At 42.0% G+C, this 20,999-nt stretch overlaps 1 protein-coding gene across 4 annotated transcripts in view; it reads right to left on the bottom strand.

Annotated features, from left to right (window-relative positions):
• n4bp2 (NEDD4 binding protein 2) overlaps positions 1-20,999 on the bottom strand; it is a 132,896-nt gene that overhangs the window by 87,856 nt on the left and 24,041 nt on the right. For all 4 annotated transcript variants that reach the window (XM_085968984.1, XM_085968969.1, XM_085968975.1 and 1 more), the window contains exons 3-4: positions 12,435-12,559; positions 3,287-3,375 (exon numbers count right to left, since the gene is read on the bottom strand). In XM_085968984.1, the coding sequence (XP_085825110.1) occupies positions 3,287-3,375; positions 12,435-12,559 (214 nt within the window). The remainder of the gene's footprint in view (positions 1-3,286; positions 3,376-12,434; positions 12,560-20,999) is intronic.

The following is a 20,999-nucleotide window of genomic DNA, read 5'->3' as shown; positions in this document are numbered from 1 at the left end:
GGGACAGTTTCTCTCTACCTACTCTGTCTAGACCCCTCATGATTTTGAACACCTCTATCAAATCTCCTCTCAACCTTCTCTGCTCTAAGGAGAACAACCCCAGCTTCTCCAGTCTATCCATGTAACTGAAGTCCCTCATCCCTGGAACCATTCTTGTAAATCTTTTCTGCACCCTCTCCAAGGCCTTCCTAAAGTGCAGTGCCCAGAATTGGACCCAATATGCCAGTTGAAGTCAGACCAGTGTTTTATAAAGGCTGCTCATAACTTCCTTGCTTTTGTACTCTATGCCTCTATTTATGAAGCCCAGGATGCCGTATGCTTTTTTAACCGCTATCTCAACCTGCCCTGCCACCTTCAACGATTTGTGCACATACACCCCCAGGTCTCTCTGTTCATGCACCCCTTTTAGAATTGTACCCTTTAGTTTATATTGCCTCTCCTCGTTCTTCCTACCAAAATGTATCACTTCGCACTTTTCTGCGTTAAATTTCAGCGCTCGCCATTATTACAGGGTAAATCTGACAGCAACTTCTGGCATCTGCACATGCGCAGTTAAACGTGGAAATCCAGAAGTTGCTGTCAGAGATACGATGCACCTCCACAGGGTGCGCTGTTGTGCGATAGACTCGGCACTAAAACCACTGTAATGGCGTGAACTTGGGGTAACTGCCCACTCGCACCGCACTAAAAACGGCTGAAAAGGTTAGGGCTGGTGCATTCAGGATTGAGTTTTTAAACAGTATAATAAGTGATACTTACTGCTGAACAACCTCTCTGGCCCTGAAAAATTAATTTTACAAGTGTGGAGTCTCATTCCCTTGGAAGAAAATTAATGTTGGAGATTTAAAACATTTTTTTTTTTTTTTAACATTTTTCTAGCTGTCTCTGATCTCTCTCCCTTAATCCCATGTGTATGTCCCAATCTTTATTTCGCTTCCTGTATATTATTTTAATGTAATTTTTATTTCCTGTTTTTTACTTCCCGGTTTAGACTCTACGTGGCTCAGTGAGGATTCTTCAATGTAATTGGTTGAAGAGCCTCACTGTTTCTTTACCTGCTCACAGACACCACAGATTCCCTGTAGAGGACACCGCATGAAAGAGACGCTGGATTAGTGCAAATCTCTGCTGAGAAGCCTGTGGGCAACTGTACGCAAGATGAACAGCGAAAGCTGTTCCGTCGCCGCCGAGAGGAAAATCCAGGCCATTTGTAAGGTAAAGTTTTTGTTGAAGATTCATTTCATGGTGCACTAGGATATAATAAGTGCTGGATAACATTCATTCACGTTGGTTTCTCCTTTCTTCGCACATTCACAACTACAGCTGCTGATTAAGGGCTGTTCTGACCCAGAATTTAATCTCTATGGAAAAACTTGGGGCTTGTTGCTTTTAATACTCATCACAGGTAGTTCTGGCTACACTCCTCGTGAGGCTATTAGCCGGAATTTGCGTTCGGAGGCGAATCTCCGGAGTACACCTCCGACCTGAAAAAAAATACGAACCTACCTGCTGCCCCCTGGGCTTCGGGTCCTGGGCCTGCAGGCGTATGCCTGCATAAAGGCCCAGGGATCCCAGGGACACGGGCATCTTGGGATCACGTGAGCCAGGTCCTCCTATCAGAAAGGAGGATTCCATTGCTGACATTTCTGAACGGAATCCCCTAATGACAAGCAATGGAATCCCCAAATAATTCAAGAACTTACACAATTCTAATGAAAAATGTTCCCATTTTCAAAATTAATTAGAATTCCCTTTAATGAAGCATTTAAAATAAAAGCTAATTTTTTGCAAAATAATTTCAATCCAGGCCAAAATTTACATAAACTAATTTTGAGTGTTTGTGTATTTTTTTATTTTAATTTAACATTTATATTACCCCTTACGCTGGTGAAAGCAGGCTCTTTGTCTGCTTTTCCCAGGCGTAAGGGTTTCGTGGGCATTTGCTGGGCAGTAGTTGGGCAAATCTGCACCAGCAAAAGTGTTTTTGGGTCGCAGGCAGGCGATCTGTCAAAGCGAACCTTGGCAGATCGCAAGTTCCGGAGGCATGTGGAAACCCGGAACTTGAGGGGCCTTGTACAAGGCTTACGACAGCGTACGCAGTCACAGAGACCGCAATTTCAGGGCCAATATTTTCCCCCAAGAGTCTCAAAAGTTGAAATCAAAAATTATTTCAAGCCCCTCTCAAATCTTTTGCCAGAGTATTGTTTTTATAAATAAATAATTTTTTTCTCTCAGTTTTTCTTCCATATATGGTTTCTCGCTGATGCACAATTTTCTGTAAGGAATATTGCTAGCAAACTGACATAAAATTGCATAAAAAGTATTACAAAAGGACCAGCACTGGGAGGCATGATTCTGCTCAGTGAAAATTAAAATAAAAACAGAAAATGCTAGAAACACTCTGCAGCTCAGGCAGCTTCTGTGGAGATACGAAGTTAGGGATAACATTTCAAGTCTATGATCCTTCATCAGAACCCTCAGTAAAAATGATTTGTTCACACCTTCAATGACTTTCAGGTGGAAAAGGAGCTGTTAACCATTTCTAGAGTGGGATATTTAAGCTTTGTCTGATAAATATACAAAAGTAACTCACATTTAAAAGGAGACAGGAGATGGATAAAAATAATTTTAAAAGATGTGATAAATTAGGAGCACCACATTTTATAGGAACAGTTAGGTAGTTTGATCACCTATAATGTAGCAAGTGATATGTTGCATTAACAAGATGAGTAAAGGTGAGCTTAAAAATAATTTGTAATGATTTTGCTCAAAAGCTTCAGTATTTTGCCCCCGCCTCGTGAGCTTTGCCAACCCACACAGGTTGCCTGCTCGCTCTCTTGGCTAGGACTCCAGTTTGCACCTGTGTGTGGTAAATAGCAAGTTTTTTTCTCCCCCTTGGTCGCAGATGTGATGAGAAAAATAACGGTGATATCTAGCTGTGCCTTTGTCAAATTGTGGCACTTTTGCCCTAAATTCATCTCAACACTTTGGGTACTTTGTTTTGTGCCAGAAAACATCAATTCCCTCTTCAAAGCACTGTGCATTGAACAGCATTAGCCAACCAAGAACTCAACCATTACAACGGTTCAATTTCTCAACTCAACTTACAAAGCATTGTTGAATTATTTCCACACCATCTAGTACATATAAACATAAAAGTGGCAAAATGCATATAAAAAAAATGAAGCAACATTTAATATTTCAAAGAAATTGACATACTTTACAAGATACTGCATGTTTATAGAAACATCCAGACTATAGTCATTACTGAGTAGGTTTGACTAACCATAAAAATGTACGGTTTCATCTCCCAGGCCTGTGTGTTTGTGTTATCTATTATAACAGGAGAATAGCCTTTTTCCATGGCTTCTTTGGCTGAAATAAAATGATCAGAATTAAATTTTACTCAAAAATTTACAATTAATGATGGCAACAGTGCATATTACTTGAGACTCAAGTTTAATTAAATAAGTTGCTTGAAAAGTTCAATAAGCTTGATTTATCTGCTCACGTTTACTTTAAATTTACAAGTGTTCGATGAAAACATTATACAAATCATTCAAAAATTAAATCTAATAAAAATATGTATAATATGCAAATCTTAGTGTAAACTAAGCTTTAAAAGGGGCACTATTTTTGTGCGGAGTGATTATTTCCAAGGTATTTCTGGGTGGGTCTTGTCCACCAAGGGGACCAATCAGAAAACTGGTGTTGGAAATAGACGCAGACATTTTTGTGTCAAAAGCTATTGTTTCTTTTGTAATTTTTTCTTCTTGCACCCGATTTCCCCATTGGTGCTGAATGTTTGGAATTCTGTTTTATCACATACTGTAAATTTAGTACCCCAAATTTCTACAGAATGCTAACTGGGACAAGGTCCATTACAGTTATGCTTTGTAAAATAATGTTTTGGTCTAGACTGTGGAAATGAATACTTATTCTAGTTTTCACATTCAATTTAGGGCAGGAATGGCAGCTCAACATTCCTGGTTATAGGCTTTTCAGCAAGATAGAGGGGGGGCAGTTACACCAGCGGCAGTGAGTCAGCAAGCAGCCCGGCTAGAGCGGGCCTGTGTGGGAACACAGCATCGGCGGCAGTTACACCAGCGGCAGTGAGTCAGCGAGCAGCATACTAGTTCAACAGCAGGGGAGAGAAGTAAAAAGTAATCAAAGTGTGACGTCACCAGGAAGCAGGTAAGTGATTGGTTGGTGAGTATTTGGTTGGTGAGTATTTCTCTTCTCTTTTTTTTAAACTTTAACTCTGGTTTATAGTTTCTAAGGTCTCTCTGGTGTAGCAGAGACTGTTGATAAACCAGTTAACTGTAGTGTAATTAGTGGGATTGATTGATTTAATTTAAATTCAATTAATTAAAGGGTAAGTCATGGCAGGACAGCCGGGCCCCGTGATCTGCTCCTCCTGCGATATGTGGGAACTCCAGAACATCTTGGAAGGGGAGGGTGAACAGCCAGTTGTCGTGGTGCATATAGGCACCAACGATATAGGTAAAAAGCGGGATGAGGTCCTAAAAGCGGAGTATAGGGAGTTAGGATATAAGTTAAAAAACAGGACCTCAAAGGTAGTAATCTCAGGATTGCTACCAGTGCCACGTGCTAGTCAGAGTAGAAATAGAAGGATACTTCAGATGAATACGTGGCTACAGGAATGGTGCCAGGGGGAGGGATTCAAGTTCCTGGGACATTGGAACCGGTTCTGGGGGAGGTGGGACCAGTTCAAACCGGACGGTTTGCACCTGGGCAGGGCTGGAACCAATGTCCTAGGGGGAGTGTTTGCTAGTGCTGTGGGGGAGGGTTTAAACTAAAATGGCAGGGGGTTGGGAACCTGAGCAGGGAGACAGAGGAAAGGGAAACAAGGATAAAAGCAAAAGATAGGAAGGAGAAAAACAAAAGTGGCAGTCAGAGAAAACAACGGTTTAAATCAAACATGGCCACAGTAAATAATAATTCTAATAGGTCTAAGAGCGTTAAAAAAACAAGCCTGAAGGCTTTGTGTCTTAATGCGAGGAGCATTTGTAATAAGGTGGATGAATTGGCTGCGCAAATAGAAGTAAACAAATACAATTTGGTTGGGATTACGGAAACGTGGCTCAAGGAAGGCCAGGACTGGGAACTCAACATCCAGGGGTATTCGATATTCAGGAAAGATAGGCAAAAAGGAAAGGGAGGTGGGGTAGCATTACTGGTTAAAGAAGGGATTAACACAATTGTAATGAAGGATATTAGCTCTGATGAGGTGGAATCTGTATGGGTAGAATTGAGAAATACTAAGGGGAAAAAAACGTTAGTCGGAGTGGTTTATAGACCTCCAAACAGTAAGACGGAGGTTGGGGATGGCATTAAAAGAGAAATTAAAGAAGCGTGCAATAAGGGCACAGCAGTCATCATGGGTGACTTTAATCTACATATAGATTGGGCCAACCAAATTAGTAACAATACTGTGGAGGAGGAATTCCTGGAGTGTTTACGGGATGGTTTCCTGGACCAATATGTCGAGGAACCAACCAGAGATCAGGCCATCTTAGACTGGGTATTATGTAACGAGAAAGGATTAATTAGCAATCTTGTTGTAAGAGGCCCCTTGGGTCAGAGCGATCATAATATGATCGAATTCTTCATTAAGATGGAGAATGAAGTAGTTGACTCGGAGACTAGGGTCCTCAATTTAAATAAAGGAAACTATGATGGTCTGAGGAGCGAGTTGGGTAGGATTGATTGGGGAATGGCACTCAAAGGGTTGACGGTGGATAGGCAATGGCAAACATTCAAAGACCGAATGGGTGAACTACAGAATTTGTTCATCCCAGTTTGGCATAAAAATAAAACAAAAAAGGTGACCCAACCGTGGCTAACAAGGGAAATTAGGGATAGCATAAGATCCAAGGAGAGGGCATATAAATTGGCCAGAAAAAGCAATAGTCCTGAGGATTGGGAGCAGTTTAGGATTCAACAAAGGAGGACAAAGGGATTAATTAAGAAAGGGAAAATAGAATGTGAGAGTAAGCTTGCAGAGAACATAAAAACTGACTGTAAAAGCTTTTATAGATATGTGAAGAGAAAAAGATTGGTGAAGTCAAGCGTAGGTCCCTTGCAGTCAGAATCGGGGGAATTTATAATGGGGAACAAAGAAATGGCAGACCAACTAAATACATATTTTGGTTCTGTCTTCACAAAGGAGGACACAAATAACCTCCCAGAGACGCCGGGGAACATAGGGTCTGATGAAAGGGTGGAACTGAAAGAAATCAGTATTTGTAGGGAAATGGTGTTAGGAAAATTGATGGGACTGAAGGCCGATAAATCCCCAGGGCCTGATAATCTACATCCCAGGGTACTTAAGGAAGTGGCCCAAGAAATAGTAGATGCATTGCTGGTCATCTTCCAGAACTCGATAGACTCTGGAACAGTACCCATGGATTGGCGGGTAGCTAATGTTACCCCACTATTCAAAAAAGGTGGTAGAGAAAAGGCGGGGAATTATAGACCGGTAAGCTTGACATCGGTAGTGGGGAAAATGCTAGAGTCCATTATAAAAGATGTAAGAGCAGAGCACTTGGAAAGCAGTGACTGGATCGGACAAAGTCAACATGGATTTACAAAAGGTAAATCATGCTTGACTAATCTACTGGAATTTTTTGAGGATGTAACTGGTAAAATAGATAAGGGAGAACCAGTGGATGTGGTGTATTTGGACTTTCAGAAGGCTTTCGATAAGGTCCCGCATAAGAGATTAGCGTGCAAAATTAAGGCACATGGGATTGGGGGCAAGGTATTGACTTGGATAGAGAACTGGTTGGCGGACAGAAAGCAAAGAGTTGGAATAAACGGGTCGTTTTCCGAGTGGCAGGCAGTGACTAGTGGGGTACCGCAAGGATCGGTCCTAGGACCCCAGCTGTTCACAATATATATTAATGATCTGGACGAGGGAATTGGATGTAATATCTCCAAATTTGCAGACGACACAAAGCTGGGGGGGGGGGGGGGGGCGGAGGATATGCTGTGAGGAGGATGTCGTGAAACTCCAGCACGATTTGGACAGGTTGGGTGATTGGGCAGAAACATGGCAAATGCACTATAATGTGGATAAATGTGAGGTTATCCACTTTGGTGGCAAAAACAGGAAGGCAGATTATTATTTGAATGGTAATAGATTGGGAGAAGGGCAAGTGCAAAGAGACCTGGGTGTTCTTGTACACCAGTCGCTGAAGGTAAGCATGCAGGTGCAGCAGGCGGCTAAGAAGGCAAATGGTATGTTGGCCTTCGTAGCAAGAGGGTTCGAGTACAAGAACAAGGATGTCTTGCTGCAGTTGTACAGGGCCTTGGTGAGACCACACCTTGAGTATTGTGTGCAGTTTTGGTCGCCTTACCTGAGGAAGGACGTTCTTGCCATGGAAGGAGTGCAGCGAAGATTCACCAGGCTGATACCTGGGATGGCAGGAATGACGTATGAGGAGAGATTGTGTCGATTGGGCTTATACTCACTGGAGTTTAGAAGATTGAGAGGGGATCTCATCGAAACCTATAAAATTCTGTCAGGCCTGGACAGACTAGAGACAGGAAGGATGTTTCTGATGGCCGGGGAGTCCAGAACCAGGGGTCATAGTCTAAGGATAAGGGGTAAGCCATTTAGGACTGAAATGAGGAGGAATTTCTTCACCCAGAGAGTGGTGAACATGTGGAATTCTCTGCCACAGAGGGCGGTGGAGGCCAGTTCATTAAGTATATTCAAGAAAGAGTTGGATATGTTTCTTAAGGCTAGGGGGATCAAGGGATATGGTGAGAAGGCAGGGACCGGGTACTGAATTTGGATGATCAGCCATGATCTCATTGAATGGCGGAGCAGGCTCGAAGGGCCGAATGGCCTACTCCTGCTCCTATCTTCTATGTATCTATAAGGATTGGGGGGGGGGGGGTCGCAATATTGGTTAAAGAATCAATTACAGCTGAATGGAAGGATGATATGCGAGAAGGATCATCAAATGAGGCCGTATGGGTTAAACTGAAGAACAAAAAAGGGGCAATCACACTGCTGGGAGTGTACTATAGACCCCCAAACAGTCAGAGTGAGATAAAAGAGCAAATATGTGGGCAAACTTCAGAGAATTGCAAAAACAATAGGGCAGTAATAGTAGGGGATTTCAACTACCCCAATATTAACTTGGATGGAATCAATATAAAAAGGTATAAAAGACACAGAATTTTTAAATTGTAATCAGGAGAACTTTTTTTTAGCAAGAACGTAGCAAGTCCAACAATAGAGGGGGCAGTTCTGGACTTGGTTTTAGGGAATGAAGCTGGGCAGGTGGAAGGGGCATCAGTGGGAGAGCATTTTGGTGATAGTGATCATAAGTCAGTTAGATTTAGCATAGTTATGGAAAAGGACAAAGATAGACCAGGAGTAAAAATTCTCAATTTCGGAAAGGCCAATTTTACAAGCTGAGATGTGATTTAGCAAAAGTGGATTGGAAACAACTACTTGAAAGTAAATTGGTGGCAGAGCAGCGGGAGGCATTCAAGGAGGAGATACTGAGGGTTCAGAGCAAATATGTTCCCACAAAGAAAAAGGGTGGGACTCCCAAATCTAGAGCACCCTGGATGTAAAGGAGCATACAGGGCAGGACAAGGAAAAAAAGGGAAGCTTTTGTCAAGATACCACTCAATTCTGCAGAAACCCTAAAGGAGTATAGAAAGTGCAGGGGTGAAATTAAAAAGGAAATTAGGAAAACAGAGTGGTCATGAAAAAATATTGGCAAGTAAAGTCAAGGAAAACCCAAAGATGTTTTATAAATACATAAAGAGCAAGAGGATAACAAAGGAAAGAGCAAGGCCTATTAGAGACCAAAAAGGTAACCTGTGTGTGGAGGCAGAAGACGTGGGTCTGGTTCTTAATGAATACTTTGCAAATGTCTTCACAAAAGAGAGGAACGATGAAGACATTGTAGCTAAGGAGGAGGCGTGTAAATTATTAGATGAGATAAACATAGTAAGAGAGGAAACATTAAGGGGTTTAGCATCTTTGAAAGTAGATAAATCACCAGGCCTGGATGAATGTATCCCAGGCTGCAAGGGAGGAAATAGCAGAGACGCTGACCATCATTTTCCAATCCTCTCTGACTACAGGCGTGGTGCCAGAGGACTGGATAATTGTTAACATTGTACCATTGTTTAAAAAGGGAGAAAGGGCCAGACCAAGCAATTATAGGCCACTCAGCCTAAACTCGGTGGGCAAATTATTGGAAAAAAATTCTGCTGGACAGCATAAATCGTCATTTAGAAAGACACGGATAAATCAAGGACAGGCAACATGGATTTGTTAAGGGAAGGACATGCCTGAATAACTTGATTGAATTTTTTGAGGAAGTAGCAAGGAGGGTCGATGAGGGTAGCGCGTTTGATGTAGTCTACATGGACATCAGCAAGGCTTTTGACAAGGTTCCACATGGCAGACAGATCCAAGGGAATGTGGCAAGTTGGATCCAAATTTGGCTCGGTGGCAGGAAGCAAAGGGTAATGGTCGACGAGTGTTTATGTGACTGGAAGGTTGTTTCCAGCGGGGCTCAGTACTAGGTCCCTTGCTTTTTGTGGTATAACAATGATTTAGACTTCAATGTAGGAGGCATGATTCAGAAGTTTGCAGATGATACAAAAATTAGCCATGTGATTGATAGTGAGGAAGAAAGCTGTAGACTGCAGAAGATATCAATGGACTGGTCAGGTGGGCAGAAAAATGGCGAATGGAATTCAATCCGGAGAAGTGAGGGGTAATGTATTTGGGAAGGGCTAACAAGGCAAGGGAATACACAATAAATGGTAGGATACGGAGAAGTGTAGGATACGGAGAAGTGTAGAGAAACAGAGGGACCTTGGAGTGCATGTCCACAGATCCCTGAAGGTCAATAAGGTGGTTAAGGCGGCATACGGGATACTTGCCTTTATTAGCTGAGGCATAGAATATAAGAGCAGGAAGGTTATGCTAGAACTGTATAAACACTAGTTAGGCCACAGCTAGAGTACTCCGTACAATTCTGGTCACCACATTACAGGAAAGATGTGATTGCACTGGAGAGGGTACAGAGGAGATTTACGAGGATGTTGCCAGGACTGGAGAATTTTAGCTGTGAGGAAACATTGGATAGGCTGGGATTGTTTTCTTTGGAACAGAGGAGGCTGAGGGGAGATTTAATTGAGGTGTATAAAATTATGAGGGGCCTAGATAAGAGTGGATAGGAAGGACCTATTCCCTTAGCAAAAAGGTCAATAACCAGGGAACATAAATTTAAAGCAATTAATAGAAAGATTAGGGAGGAGCTGGAGAACTTTTTTCACCGAGAAGGTGGTGCGGGTCTGGAACTCACTGCCTGAAAGGGTGGTTGAGGCAGAAACCCTCATCGCATTTAAAAAGTACTTGGATATGCACTTGAAGTGCCGTAACCTACAAGCTACAGACCAAGAGTTGGAAAGTGGGATTATGCTGGATAGCTCTTTTTCGGCCAGCACAGACACGATGGCTGAGCCATAAACTTCTATGATCACACCCTCAAAGATTAAAGTTCTCTCTCATCTCTACTCTATCCCAACATTCCTTAATCCCAAACTCAAAAGGACGTTAACAGTGCCAATGTTTTTTACTTGCTACACCATCCATCATTTCTGCCAATTTTCTCTTCTCTCCTCTGTTGACTCCTAACAAGCACGATTCCACAGCTTCCTCCATACCCCACCCAAGTGATTATTTCTCACATATGAATCTAGACAGGCATTGTTGGCAGCCAATAAAACCATATGAAGCATCACAAGCAAGTCCAGACCTGCTCTCATCTGACATCTGCATTCCAACAGGAGATTCTGGTTAGTAAACCCTTTACAATTTCCCCTCCCTTACCCAGCAGTGTTGAGCTCAATTATAGCATCCTACCGCCACCCGAGTTCCAACACCTCAGCATAAACCACAAATGGAATCTAGGAACTTCCTGGTTTCTGTGGCTCAGCTACTCAATGCCTGCACCAGCTGGGTCTTCAGGGAACCCAACACTGCCTCTTTACAACAACAACATGCATTTATTTACCAACATTAACATAGAAACATGTCCCAAGGCATTCCACAGAAGTGTATACAGTCAAACACCCACACCGAGCCAAAAAAGGAAATATTAGGAGATCTTGATCAAAGAAGTAAGTTTTAAGGAGAGTTTTAAATGAGGGGGCGGGCGGTGGAGAGCTGGAGGTGTTTAGGGAGCACTTAGGTCCTAGATGGCTGAAAGCAATTAATATCAATTTCTGTCAGATTCTGCACTTTTCTACAAATTTTAAAGAGGTACTTCAGCAAACAGCAATGATAAATGGGCAAAATGGTTGCATCCATTGGTCCAGCCAGGATTCAAACCTGGATCCTAGAGGTGCAAGAATAGTCGGCAAATCCATTTTGAAGAATAACATTTTTTGAAAAAGCTGGGGGTATGGCAAGAGAAAATAGTTTGTCAAGCTTGCACTGTATACCAATGTAAGGCCACTACTGCCCCACTACCTTTCAGTTTTGTTTTACTAACTAAAAGAAAATGATGAGTCATCCCAGCCTGTTCTTGCATACTCAAAGATGGCACTCAGCTTTTTAAAGACATTCCTAAACTTGCCCATTTTTAATAAGAATCGTACATCTATGAGAGGAGAACATTCAAGTAACCTTTGAAATTACTGAGATGACAAGTTAGCGACAGTTCGCCTGAACAGTCTGTGTAAACAGCATTGTAATACATTCCCATCCTCTCACGTACTGCAACAATATCTATACAGGTTGACTATCCCTTATCCGAAAACCTTGGGACCAGCTGTGTTTCGGTTTTCGGAAATTTTCGGATTTCAGACTGGGAAACTCTGAACATTAAATTAATTTGGTAATTAGTATTTGTATTTAATATAAATTTTAAAAGTTCAGGCTACCTCTTGCGACTGTTCCGTGTCTCATTCCCCTTCCTGCTTCTCTGTGCTGCCGCTCCCAGTCTGTTTACAGCTCCCCCTGCTCCGTGTCTCATTCCCCTTCCTGCTTCTCTGTGCTGCCGCTCCCAGTCTGTTTACAGCTCCCCCTGCTCCGTGTCTCATTCCCCTTCCTGCTTCTCTGTGCTGCCGCTCCCAGTCTGTTTACAGCTCCCCCTGCTCCGTATCTGAATTCCTTGACTTAGCGGGGGTCTGGGGCTCGACTGCCGCCGCCAGTTGTGGGAAAGCCGGATATCGGCTGACTCCTACGCTAAGCTGGCCCACAAATCAGGTCAGAAAAGCATCGGCCGTGTCGGGTCATGTTTGGCGCCACTCGGGTTATGTCGTGCGCACGACTTACGCTCCACAAAAAAACTTTCGGTTTTCAGAAGTGCGGATAAAGGATAGTCTACCTGTAGTAACCAAGAACATAGTACAGAATTTCTCACCTCTTTTTTGGTTCCACTCATGAGCCTCTCCAATCAAACTGGGATCAAACTGGTAGTGTCCATTCTGACAAAAATATTCATCTGTGCTGAAAATCATTCCATTAGGCCCCTGTTGAACAAGCATTCTGTGAAGTGCAATGGAAACTCATTAGTTATGTGGGATATCTCTTCAAGTTCTTGTAACTAAACTATGTAATAAGCTGGTATTAGAAAAAGGTGTTCTTTTTCAATTTCAAAACAGCTTTTGTTTATTTCCATGGTAACATAAATTTTAGTATAGGTGGTCGATATTGGGTCCTTCTTGTCTGTGCTGAAAAATAGACCCTTCATTTAGAGGACCTCTATCAATCTCCCCCTTCTCCATCTACTCAGTTTGAAAGAATACAGTCCTAGTTTCTCTCGTCTTCTTACCTTGTACCTCAGACCTCTCAATCCTTGGTATCATCATTCTCATAAATCTGCACTGCATTGTCTCCAGATTTAGTCTCTCCCACCTTTAGGTGAGGAGCCCAGAAGTGCACACAGTATTCCACATGTGGGCCAACCAATATCTTGTAGAGTCAGCATGACTTGTTCAATTTTGTATTCAATTCCTCTTGGTGTTAAAAGGGAAGTGGATTAATATTTGAAAAGGAACAGTTGAAAAGGGTGGAGGGAAATAGTAGGGGAATGAGGCTTTGAGAGGGCACAATGGGCCAAATGGCCTCCTTCTGTGCTGTAAAATGTTATAGTTCTACATGATATGCTCCATTAGCCCAGCCAAGTCTGTATTGCATCTTAACTTGTTGAGTTTGTGATATACTGACTCAGAAAACAGACTCAAATGGATTCTACAAATCCCATCTCATTTTCCCTCCCTCAGATGTGTTCACCTAATTTATCCCTCAAAAGGTTAAAATTTCACTTTATTACTGCATTATTTCTACATTCCTCTCTGAACTTTCCTCTGAACTTCTTTTAAACAATTTGGCAGTCTCTAAATGACACCCGTTATACCTGTTTTTACTCCTTAGTTCAACCAACTGAAACTCCAGAAGTATATTATTACTCAAAAACATTTTTCCCCCCTACGGCTGAAGCCACCATCTTACTATGTAACAATATACTCCCTCCCTTTTTGCTTTCTCTACTTCTTAAAAATGTTGTAACCCAAACCTTTTCCTTATTGTTATGAGTAAGCTTTTCTCCTTCACTATTTCCCTCTTTTGCTCACTACTATACTTGTGGATTGTCCCTCTTTTGTCCCTTCTCACTGTCCCTCCATCCTAGCTTCTCATCCTAGTCCGATAATGGTTTATGCTATTTTTCCCCTCCCTTTGCTATGCAAAGCCTTGTTTATCTGTGGTTAGCATCTTGGAATTCAAGTTATCTATTTCTGTCCATCTTGCCAGTCCCTCACATTTTAAAATCTTCCCTACTATCCAACTAACTATGGCACCACTGTTCTTGAGAAGACCATCCCTTCTGTACAGCTTCTGCTTTTTCCAGAACTGATCTCAACATCCCAGACATTTGAAAGCTTCACTTCCGCACCATTTCTTAAACCACAAATTGAGACATGCAATTTTCCTCTCCCTAACTCACACGAGGAATAATCCTGAGACTACTACCCTGAGGTCTTGTTCTTCAGCTTAGATCCTAACTCCATGGACATCAGCAATCCTTGAATACCCAATTTTGATTCTTCATGCACACACTTATTACATTGAAATTACAATACAAAACATAGAAATTACAACAAGGAAACAGTCCAACTCGTCTGTGTTGGTATTTATCTTCCACACCAGCAGTAGTTCTAACCCCATGTGCCACCCTATTGCCATATCCCTTTATTCCGCTTTCCTTCAAATGCCTATCTAACCTATTCCTAAATACTGACATTGGCTCTGCTTCAATTGAGTGGTATCTTATCAAAGGCTTTCTGAAACTCTATGTACATCATGTAACCTTGCAGATCAAGAGCAAGAGGCAGAATTTTGTAACTGTCAAACAGCCACACGTTTTCAGGCTCTTACACGTTACAGCTAGGGCCTAACTGCAGAAATGGGAGCAGGAGTAGACCATTTGACCCTTCAAACCTGCTCTGCCATTCAACAAGATCATGGCTGATCTTCTACCTCATCTCCACCTTCCCACACTAACCCCATATCCCTTAATTTCCAAAATTTTATCGACCTCTGTCTTGAATGTACTCAACGACTGAGCAGCCACAGCTCTGTGGGGTAGAGAATTCCAAAGATTCACCATCCTCTGAGTGAAGAAATTTCTCCTCATCTCAGTCCTAAATGGACGACCCCTTATTCTGAGACTGTGACCCCATGTTCTAGATTCCCCAACATTAATCCCATCAAGCCTCAAGAATTTTATATGTTTCAATTAGATCACCTCTCATTCTTCTAAACTCTTAAGGAATATAAGCCTAGTCTACTCAATCTCTCCTCATAGGGCAATCCCCTCATCCCAGGAACCAGTCCAGTGAACCTTCACTGCACTCCCTCTAAGGCAAGTATGTCTTATAAAAGGTTTTGCTTTTCTACTCTATTTATAGTCATGGATCCCGTACACCTTTTTAGCAGCCTTCTCAACTTGTCCTGCCACCTTCAAAGACCCCCAGGTGTCTCTGCTCCACACCTCCTTTAAAATTGTACTATGTAGTTTATATTGCCTCTCCTCATTCTCCCTACCAAAATAAATCACTTCACATTTCTCTGCATTAAATGTCATCTGCCATGTGTCTGCCCAGTTCACCAGTCAGTCGATGTCCTCCTGAAATGTGCTAATCATAGAATTGTTACAGCACAGGAGGCTATTCGACGTCAAACCCGTGCCGGCTCTCTGCAAGAGCACTTCAGATAGTCCCACTCCCCACACTTTCCTGTTAGCCCTGCAAATTTTATTAAAATTTGGTGGTGTATGGAAACGTTAGGGGATGGGGAAGTGAGGGACGGAAAAGGTGGGGGAAGAGGAAAGGTTAAGAGAGGGGTGAAACAACTGTCCCTCCCTCCCTTCTGGCTGGGGGAGGGGAGGGGGCAATATTAGTTTGCCTTCCTTTCACTGTCGGCCCCAATTCTGCTTTTGAGAGGCGAAGCGTTATAGATCCAAAGTACCTGCTTTGTTCCAAGTCTTTGTGTGGGGGGAGGAGGAGATGTATTGAGAACAGATCCTACAGTTCACAACTCATATTCCCAGTTCCTACTTGTTTGATTGTGAGGGACAGTTGGAGTTCCTCACCAGCTTCACTTTTGCTTCCATGGGTTGGAGAGGGTTTGGTTGGAGAACTTTATCCTCCCTAGCCCTGTTTTGTTCTCTGATGTTGGGAGGTCAATATAACTGTCTCACCTTAAAGAGTCAAGCTAAGTTGTGAGCAAGGATTATGATTTGTTTGGGACGGGGGGAGGGACGGAGGGGGGTGGTGAAGAGGCTAGAGGGAGCTGTCTTTGCAGGTCCAACCAGGCAGAATTGCATTCCATGCATTCCAGAAGCTGTCTATTTTCTTTCTTAAAGGTTGCTTAGAGGTTTACAGAGGCTGCATGTCCTGATGCCTTGAGGGGAATCTTCTCTGCATTAATATTTATTCTGCACTTGCACTAGTTGACATGAATCAGTCATTCATGAAAGAAAGACTAATAAAATAATACTGAGTGGCCTACGGGTGGCGCTGTCCAGGGAGAGTATAAATACTCGGGCACGGGCCCAGCTTGCGCAGGGCATTCTTAACAGGAACTAGTGAAGGACACAACTAGACCTCCATGTTGTAAAACAGTTGATTAAAGCTTTGTTTAACGCTTAGACCAAGTGCCTAGTAGTTTTCTTATGTCACTAGTATTTTTTTGAAATGGAGCTGCATGCTTAGACAAAATATGACCAAGGACAAAAATACAGTTTCAACATTACATGACAGGTCTTTTTAAACTAGTAAGGGGGGAGGGATCTACAAGAAATGTAAGCAGCCTAAATATAAACAAAACAGGAAAAGTGAGCATAGGAAAGAATAAAGGGAGGACATTGATGGCAAGGGAGCAAAGAGAGTTGTAGAACAGGAGTCTAAAAAGATGGTTAAACATAAAGTGAGAGGAAATCCTATTAAAAATGAGTTAAACTGTCTGTACAGCAATGCACGCAGTGTCTGTAATAAAACAGGGGAGCTGGAGGCAATCATGCGTTGCGAGGAACCAGACATACAGGAAACTTTGGTTTATCCGGAGGTTAACTGTCCGGAATGCTCGAGCCACCGGCAAAAATCAGGAGCCGTTTCGTTAGTTTTTTTTTCTTTTCGTTGCTTTTTTTTCACCAGTCAGGCTCTGCAAGGTCTCGCTGAAGCTGTTGCTAAGCTACAGAGACGCTTGCAAGGTACGGCCGACTGTTTAGAAGCTAAGCAACAGGGTTTGTTGCCAGATACGGAGCTCAAAATCTCCGTATGTTTCAACATTAGTGCTGGTTTGTCCGGCAGTTTTGATGGGACGGCAACAGCTCGGTCCCGTCGGTGCCGGATAGCACAAAGTTTCCTGTAGTAGGGATTACTGAGACATGGCTACAGAAAAATCAGGACTGGAAATTAAACATTGCAGCATATAACATATTTAGAAAAGATAAGAGGGAAAAGGGGGAGGTGGAGTAGCTGTACTTATTAGGGATAACATAATGGCAGTAGAAAAAAGGGACGTAGATATCAGCAAGACAAAAATAGAATCCATATGGATCGAGATAAAAGATAATAAAGGGTCAATCACACTAACAGGCTTAGTCTACAGACCACCTGGAAGGGAGGTGGAGGAAGAAATATATAGACAAATTAGGGAAATGAGTAAAAAACATAGAATAATAATCATGGGGGGTTTCAACTACCCTGATATTAATTGGACAGAAGAGGTAGGTAAAGGGGATAAGGGAATGGAGTTCCTACAATGTCTACAGGACTCCTTTCTAACCCAATATGTAAAAAGCCCAACAAGGGAGGATTCGCTATTGGATCTGGAAATGGGGAATGAAGCAGAGCAGATAAGAGAAGCAAAAGTAGGGGAACATATAGGCAATAGTGACCATAATATAATACGCTTTAAGATGATATAAGTGAAAAGGACATAAGTTGATTTTGAGTGGCTGAGAATAGAACTTGGGAAGATAAAATGGGCAACAATATTGGCGAACGACAATGGGAAACATTTAAAACGGTGTTCAACAGAGTGCAGGAAAATATATTCTGCTAAAAGGAAAGAACAAACTAAACACTAATGAGACTCCATGAATGAATAAAGCCATAAGGAAACAGGCGTACATTAAGTACATAGGCAGCAGAGGAGTGCATGATGAGAGAATATGAAGGGATTAGGAGAGAAGTCAAAAAAACAATTAGGAAGGCAAAGAAGAACTATGAAATTAAATTATCAAGGAACATAAAACAAAATAGTAAAATATTTTACAGGCACATCAATCAAAAAAGGAAGGGTGGAATGAGAATAGGGCCATTAAGAGATAGACAGGACAATACCATAGGTAATGATAGGGAGATGGCTGAAATATGAAATCATTATTTCACTTTGGTATTTACCAGGGAGATAGAACAGGTGGACATGACATTGGATGATGAGATGAGTAATGAGATAAGTGCATTTAAAATAAAAACAGGGGATATATTAAATAAACTAATCAAACTCAAGAGGATAAAACCCCTGGTCTGGATGGATTGCATCCCCGCATTTTAAAAGGATTTAGGGAAGAGATAGCAGAGGCATTACTACACAGATTTAATAATTCGTTAGAAAAAGGTGTAGTGCCAGAGGACTGGCGGATAGCTAACGTAATACCGATATTTAAGAAAGGGGATAGAAAATGTCCAGGGAATTATAAACCAGTCAGCTTAACATCGGTGGTAGGAAAAATAATGGAATCCCTACTAAAGGCGAAAATAGAAGAACATCTAGAAATGAAAAGTATAATAATGAATAATCAGCATGGATTTCAAAGGGAAAATCTTGCTTGATCAAACTTATTGAATTTTTTGAAGAGGTAACAGAGAGTAGACAATGGTAATGCAGTAGATGTAATTTATCTAGATTTTCAAAAGCTAGTATTAAGTCAAAGGAGGAAGCTTATAAAGTTGCCAGAAAAAGCGGTCAGCCTGAGGATTGGGATCTTTTTAGAAATCAGCAAAGGGGACCAAGAAATTGATAAAGAAAGGGAAAATGGAATATGAGCACAAACTAGTGAAAAATGTAAAAACGGATTGTAAAAGCTTCTACAAGTATGTGAAAAGGAAAAGACTGCCGAAGGTAAATGTAGGTCCTTTACAGTCAGAGACGGGAGAATTTATAATGGGGAATGACGAAATGGTAGAGAAATTAAATAAATACTTTGTTTTTGCCTTCAAGGAGGAAGACACAAAAAACCTCCCAGAAATACGAGAAAACCAAGGTAGTGACGAGAATGAGGAACGTAAAAGAAATTATTAGTAAAAAAACAGTACTAGCAAAATTAATGGGACTAAAAGTCATATAAATCCCAAGGACCGGATGACCTACATCCTAGGGTTTTGAAAGAGGTGGCCATTGGAATAGTGGACGCATTGGTTGTCATCTTCCATAGAATCTATAGATTCTGGAATGGTTCCTGCAGATTGGAGGATAGCAAATGTAACCCCGCTATTTAAGAAAGGAGGGAGAGAGAAAACGGGGAACTACAGACCTGTTAGCCTCACATCAGTAGTTGGGAAAATGCTGGAATCTATTATAAAGGATGCAATAACAGGGCACTTAGAAACTAATAGTAAGATTGGGCAGAGTCAACATGGATTTATGAAAGGGAAATCCTGTTTGACAAACCTATTGGAGTTCTTTGAGGATGTAAACTAGTGGAGTAGACAAAGGGGAACCGGTAAATGTGGTGTATCTGAATTTTCAGAAGGCCTTCGATAAGGTCCCACATAAGAGGTTGGTGAACAAAATTAGGGCACATGGAATTGGGGGTAATATACTAGCATGGATTGAGAATTGGTTAACAGACAGAAAACAAAGAGTAGGGATAAACGGGTCTTTTTCAGGATGGCAGGCTGTGACTAGTGGGGTACCGCAAGGATTGGTGCTTGGGCCCCAGCTATTCACAATCTATATCAATGATTTGGATGAGGGGACTAAATGTAACATTTCCAAATTTGATGATACAAAGCTAGGTGTGGTAGTGTCAGTTGCGAAGAGGCTTCAAGGGGATCTCGACAGGCTCAGTGAGTGGGCGAAAACATGGCAGATGGACTATAATGTGGATAAATGTGAAGTTATCCACTTTGGTAGAAAAAACAGAAAGGCAGAGTATTTCCTCAATGGTGAAAGATTGGGGAATGCAGATGCTCAAAGAGACCTGGGTGTCCTTGTATATGAGTCACTGAAAGTTTGGCATAAAAATAAAACAAAAAAGGTGACCCAACCGTGGCTAACAAGGGAAATTAGGGATAGCATAAGGTCCAAGGAGAGGGCATATAAATTGGCCAGAAAAAGCAATAATCCTGAGGATTGGGAGCAGTTTAGGATTCAACAAAGGAGGACAAAGGGATTAATTAAGAAAGGGAAAATAGAATATGAGAGTAAGCTTTCAGGGAACATAAAAACTGACTGTAAAAGCTTTTATAGATATGTGAAGAGAAAAAGATTGGTGAAGTCAAGCGTAGGTCCCTTGCAGTCAGAATCAGGGGAATTTATAATGGGGAACAAAGAAATGGCAGGCCAACTAAATACATATTTTGGTTCTGTCTTCACAAAGGAGGACACAAATAACCTCCCAGAGATGCCGGGGAACATAGGGTCTGATGAAAGGGTGGAACTGAAAGAAATCAGTATTTGTAGGGAAATGGTGTTAGGAAAATTGATGGGACTGAAGGCCGATAAATCCCCAGGGCCTGATAATCTACATCCCAGGGTACTTAAGGAAGTGGCCCTAGAAATAGTAGATGCATTGCTGGTCATCTTCCAGAACTCGATAGACTCTGGAACGGTACCCATGGATTGGCAGGTAGCTAATGTTACCCCACTATTCAAAAAAGGTGGTAGAGAAAAGGCAGGGAATTATAGACCGGTAAGCCTGACATCGGTAGTGGGGAAAATGCTAGAGTCCATTATAAAAGATGTAATAGCAGAGCACTTGGAAAGCAGTGACTGGATCGGACAAAGTCAACATGGATTTACAAAAGGTAAATCATGCTTGACTAATCTACTGGAATTTTTTGAGGATGTAACTGGTAAAATAGATAAGGGAGAACCAGTGGATGTGGTGTACTTGGACTTTCAGAAGGCTTTCGATAAGGTCCCGCATAAGAGATTAGCGTGCAAAATTAAGGCACATGGGATTGGGGGCAAGGTACTGACTTGGATAGAGAACTGGTTGGCGGACAGAAAGCAAAGAGTTGGAATAAACGGGTCATTTTCTGAGTGGCAGGCAGTGACTAGTGGGGTACCGCAAGGATCGGTCCTAGGACCCCAGCTGTTCACAATATATATTAATGATCTGGACGAGGGAATTGGATGTAATTATCTCCAAATTTGCAGACGACACAAAGCTGGGTGGGAGGGTATGCTGTGA

The sequence above is a fragment of the Somniosus microcephalus genome, chromosome 2, assembly GCF_052327205.1.
Source record: "Somniosus microcephalus isolate GS21.2 chromosome 2, FLI_Smic_1.0, whole genome shotgun sequence".
In the NCBI taxonomy this organism is placed as follows: domain Eukaryota; kingdom Metazoa; phylum Chordata; class Chondrichthyes; order Squaliformes; family Somniosidae; genus Somniosus; species Somniosus microcephalus.
The sequence above is the reverse complement of the archived record's forward strand: the minus strand, read 5'-3'. Positions and strand labels throughout refer to the sequence as shown.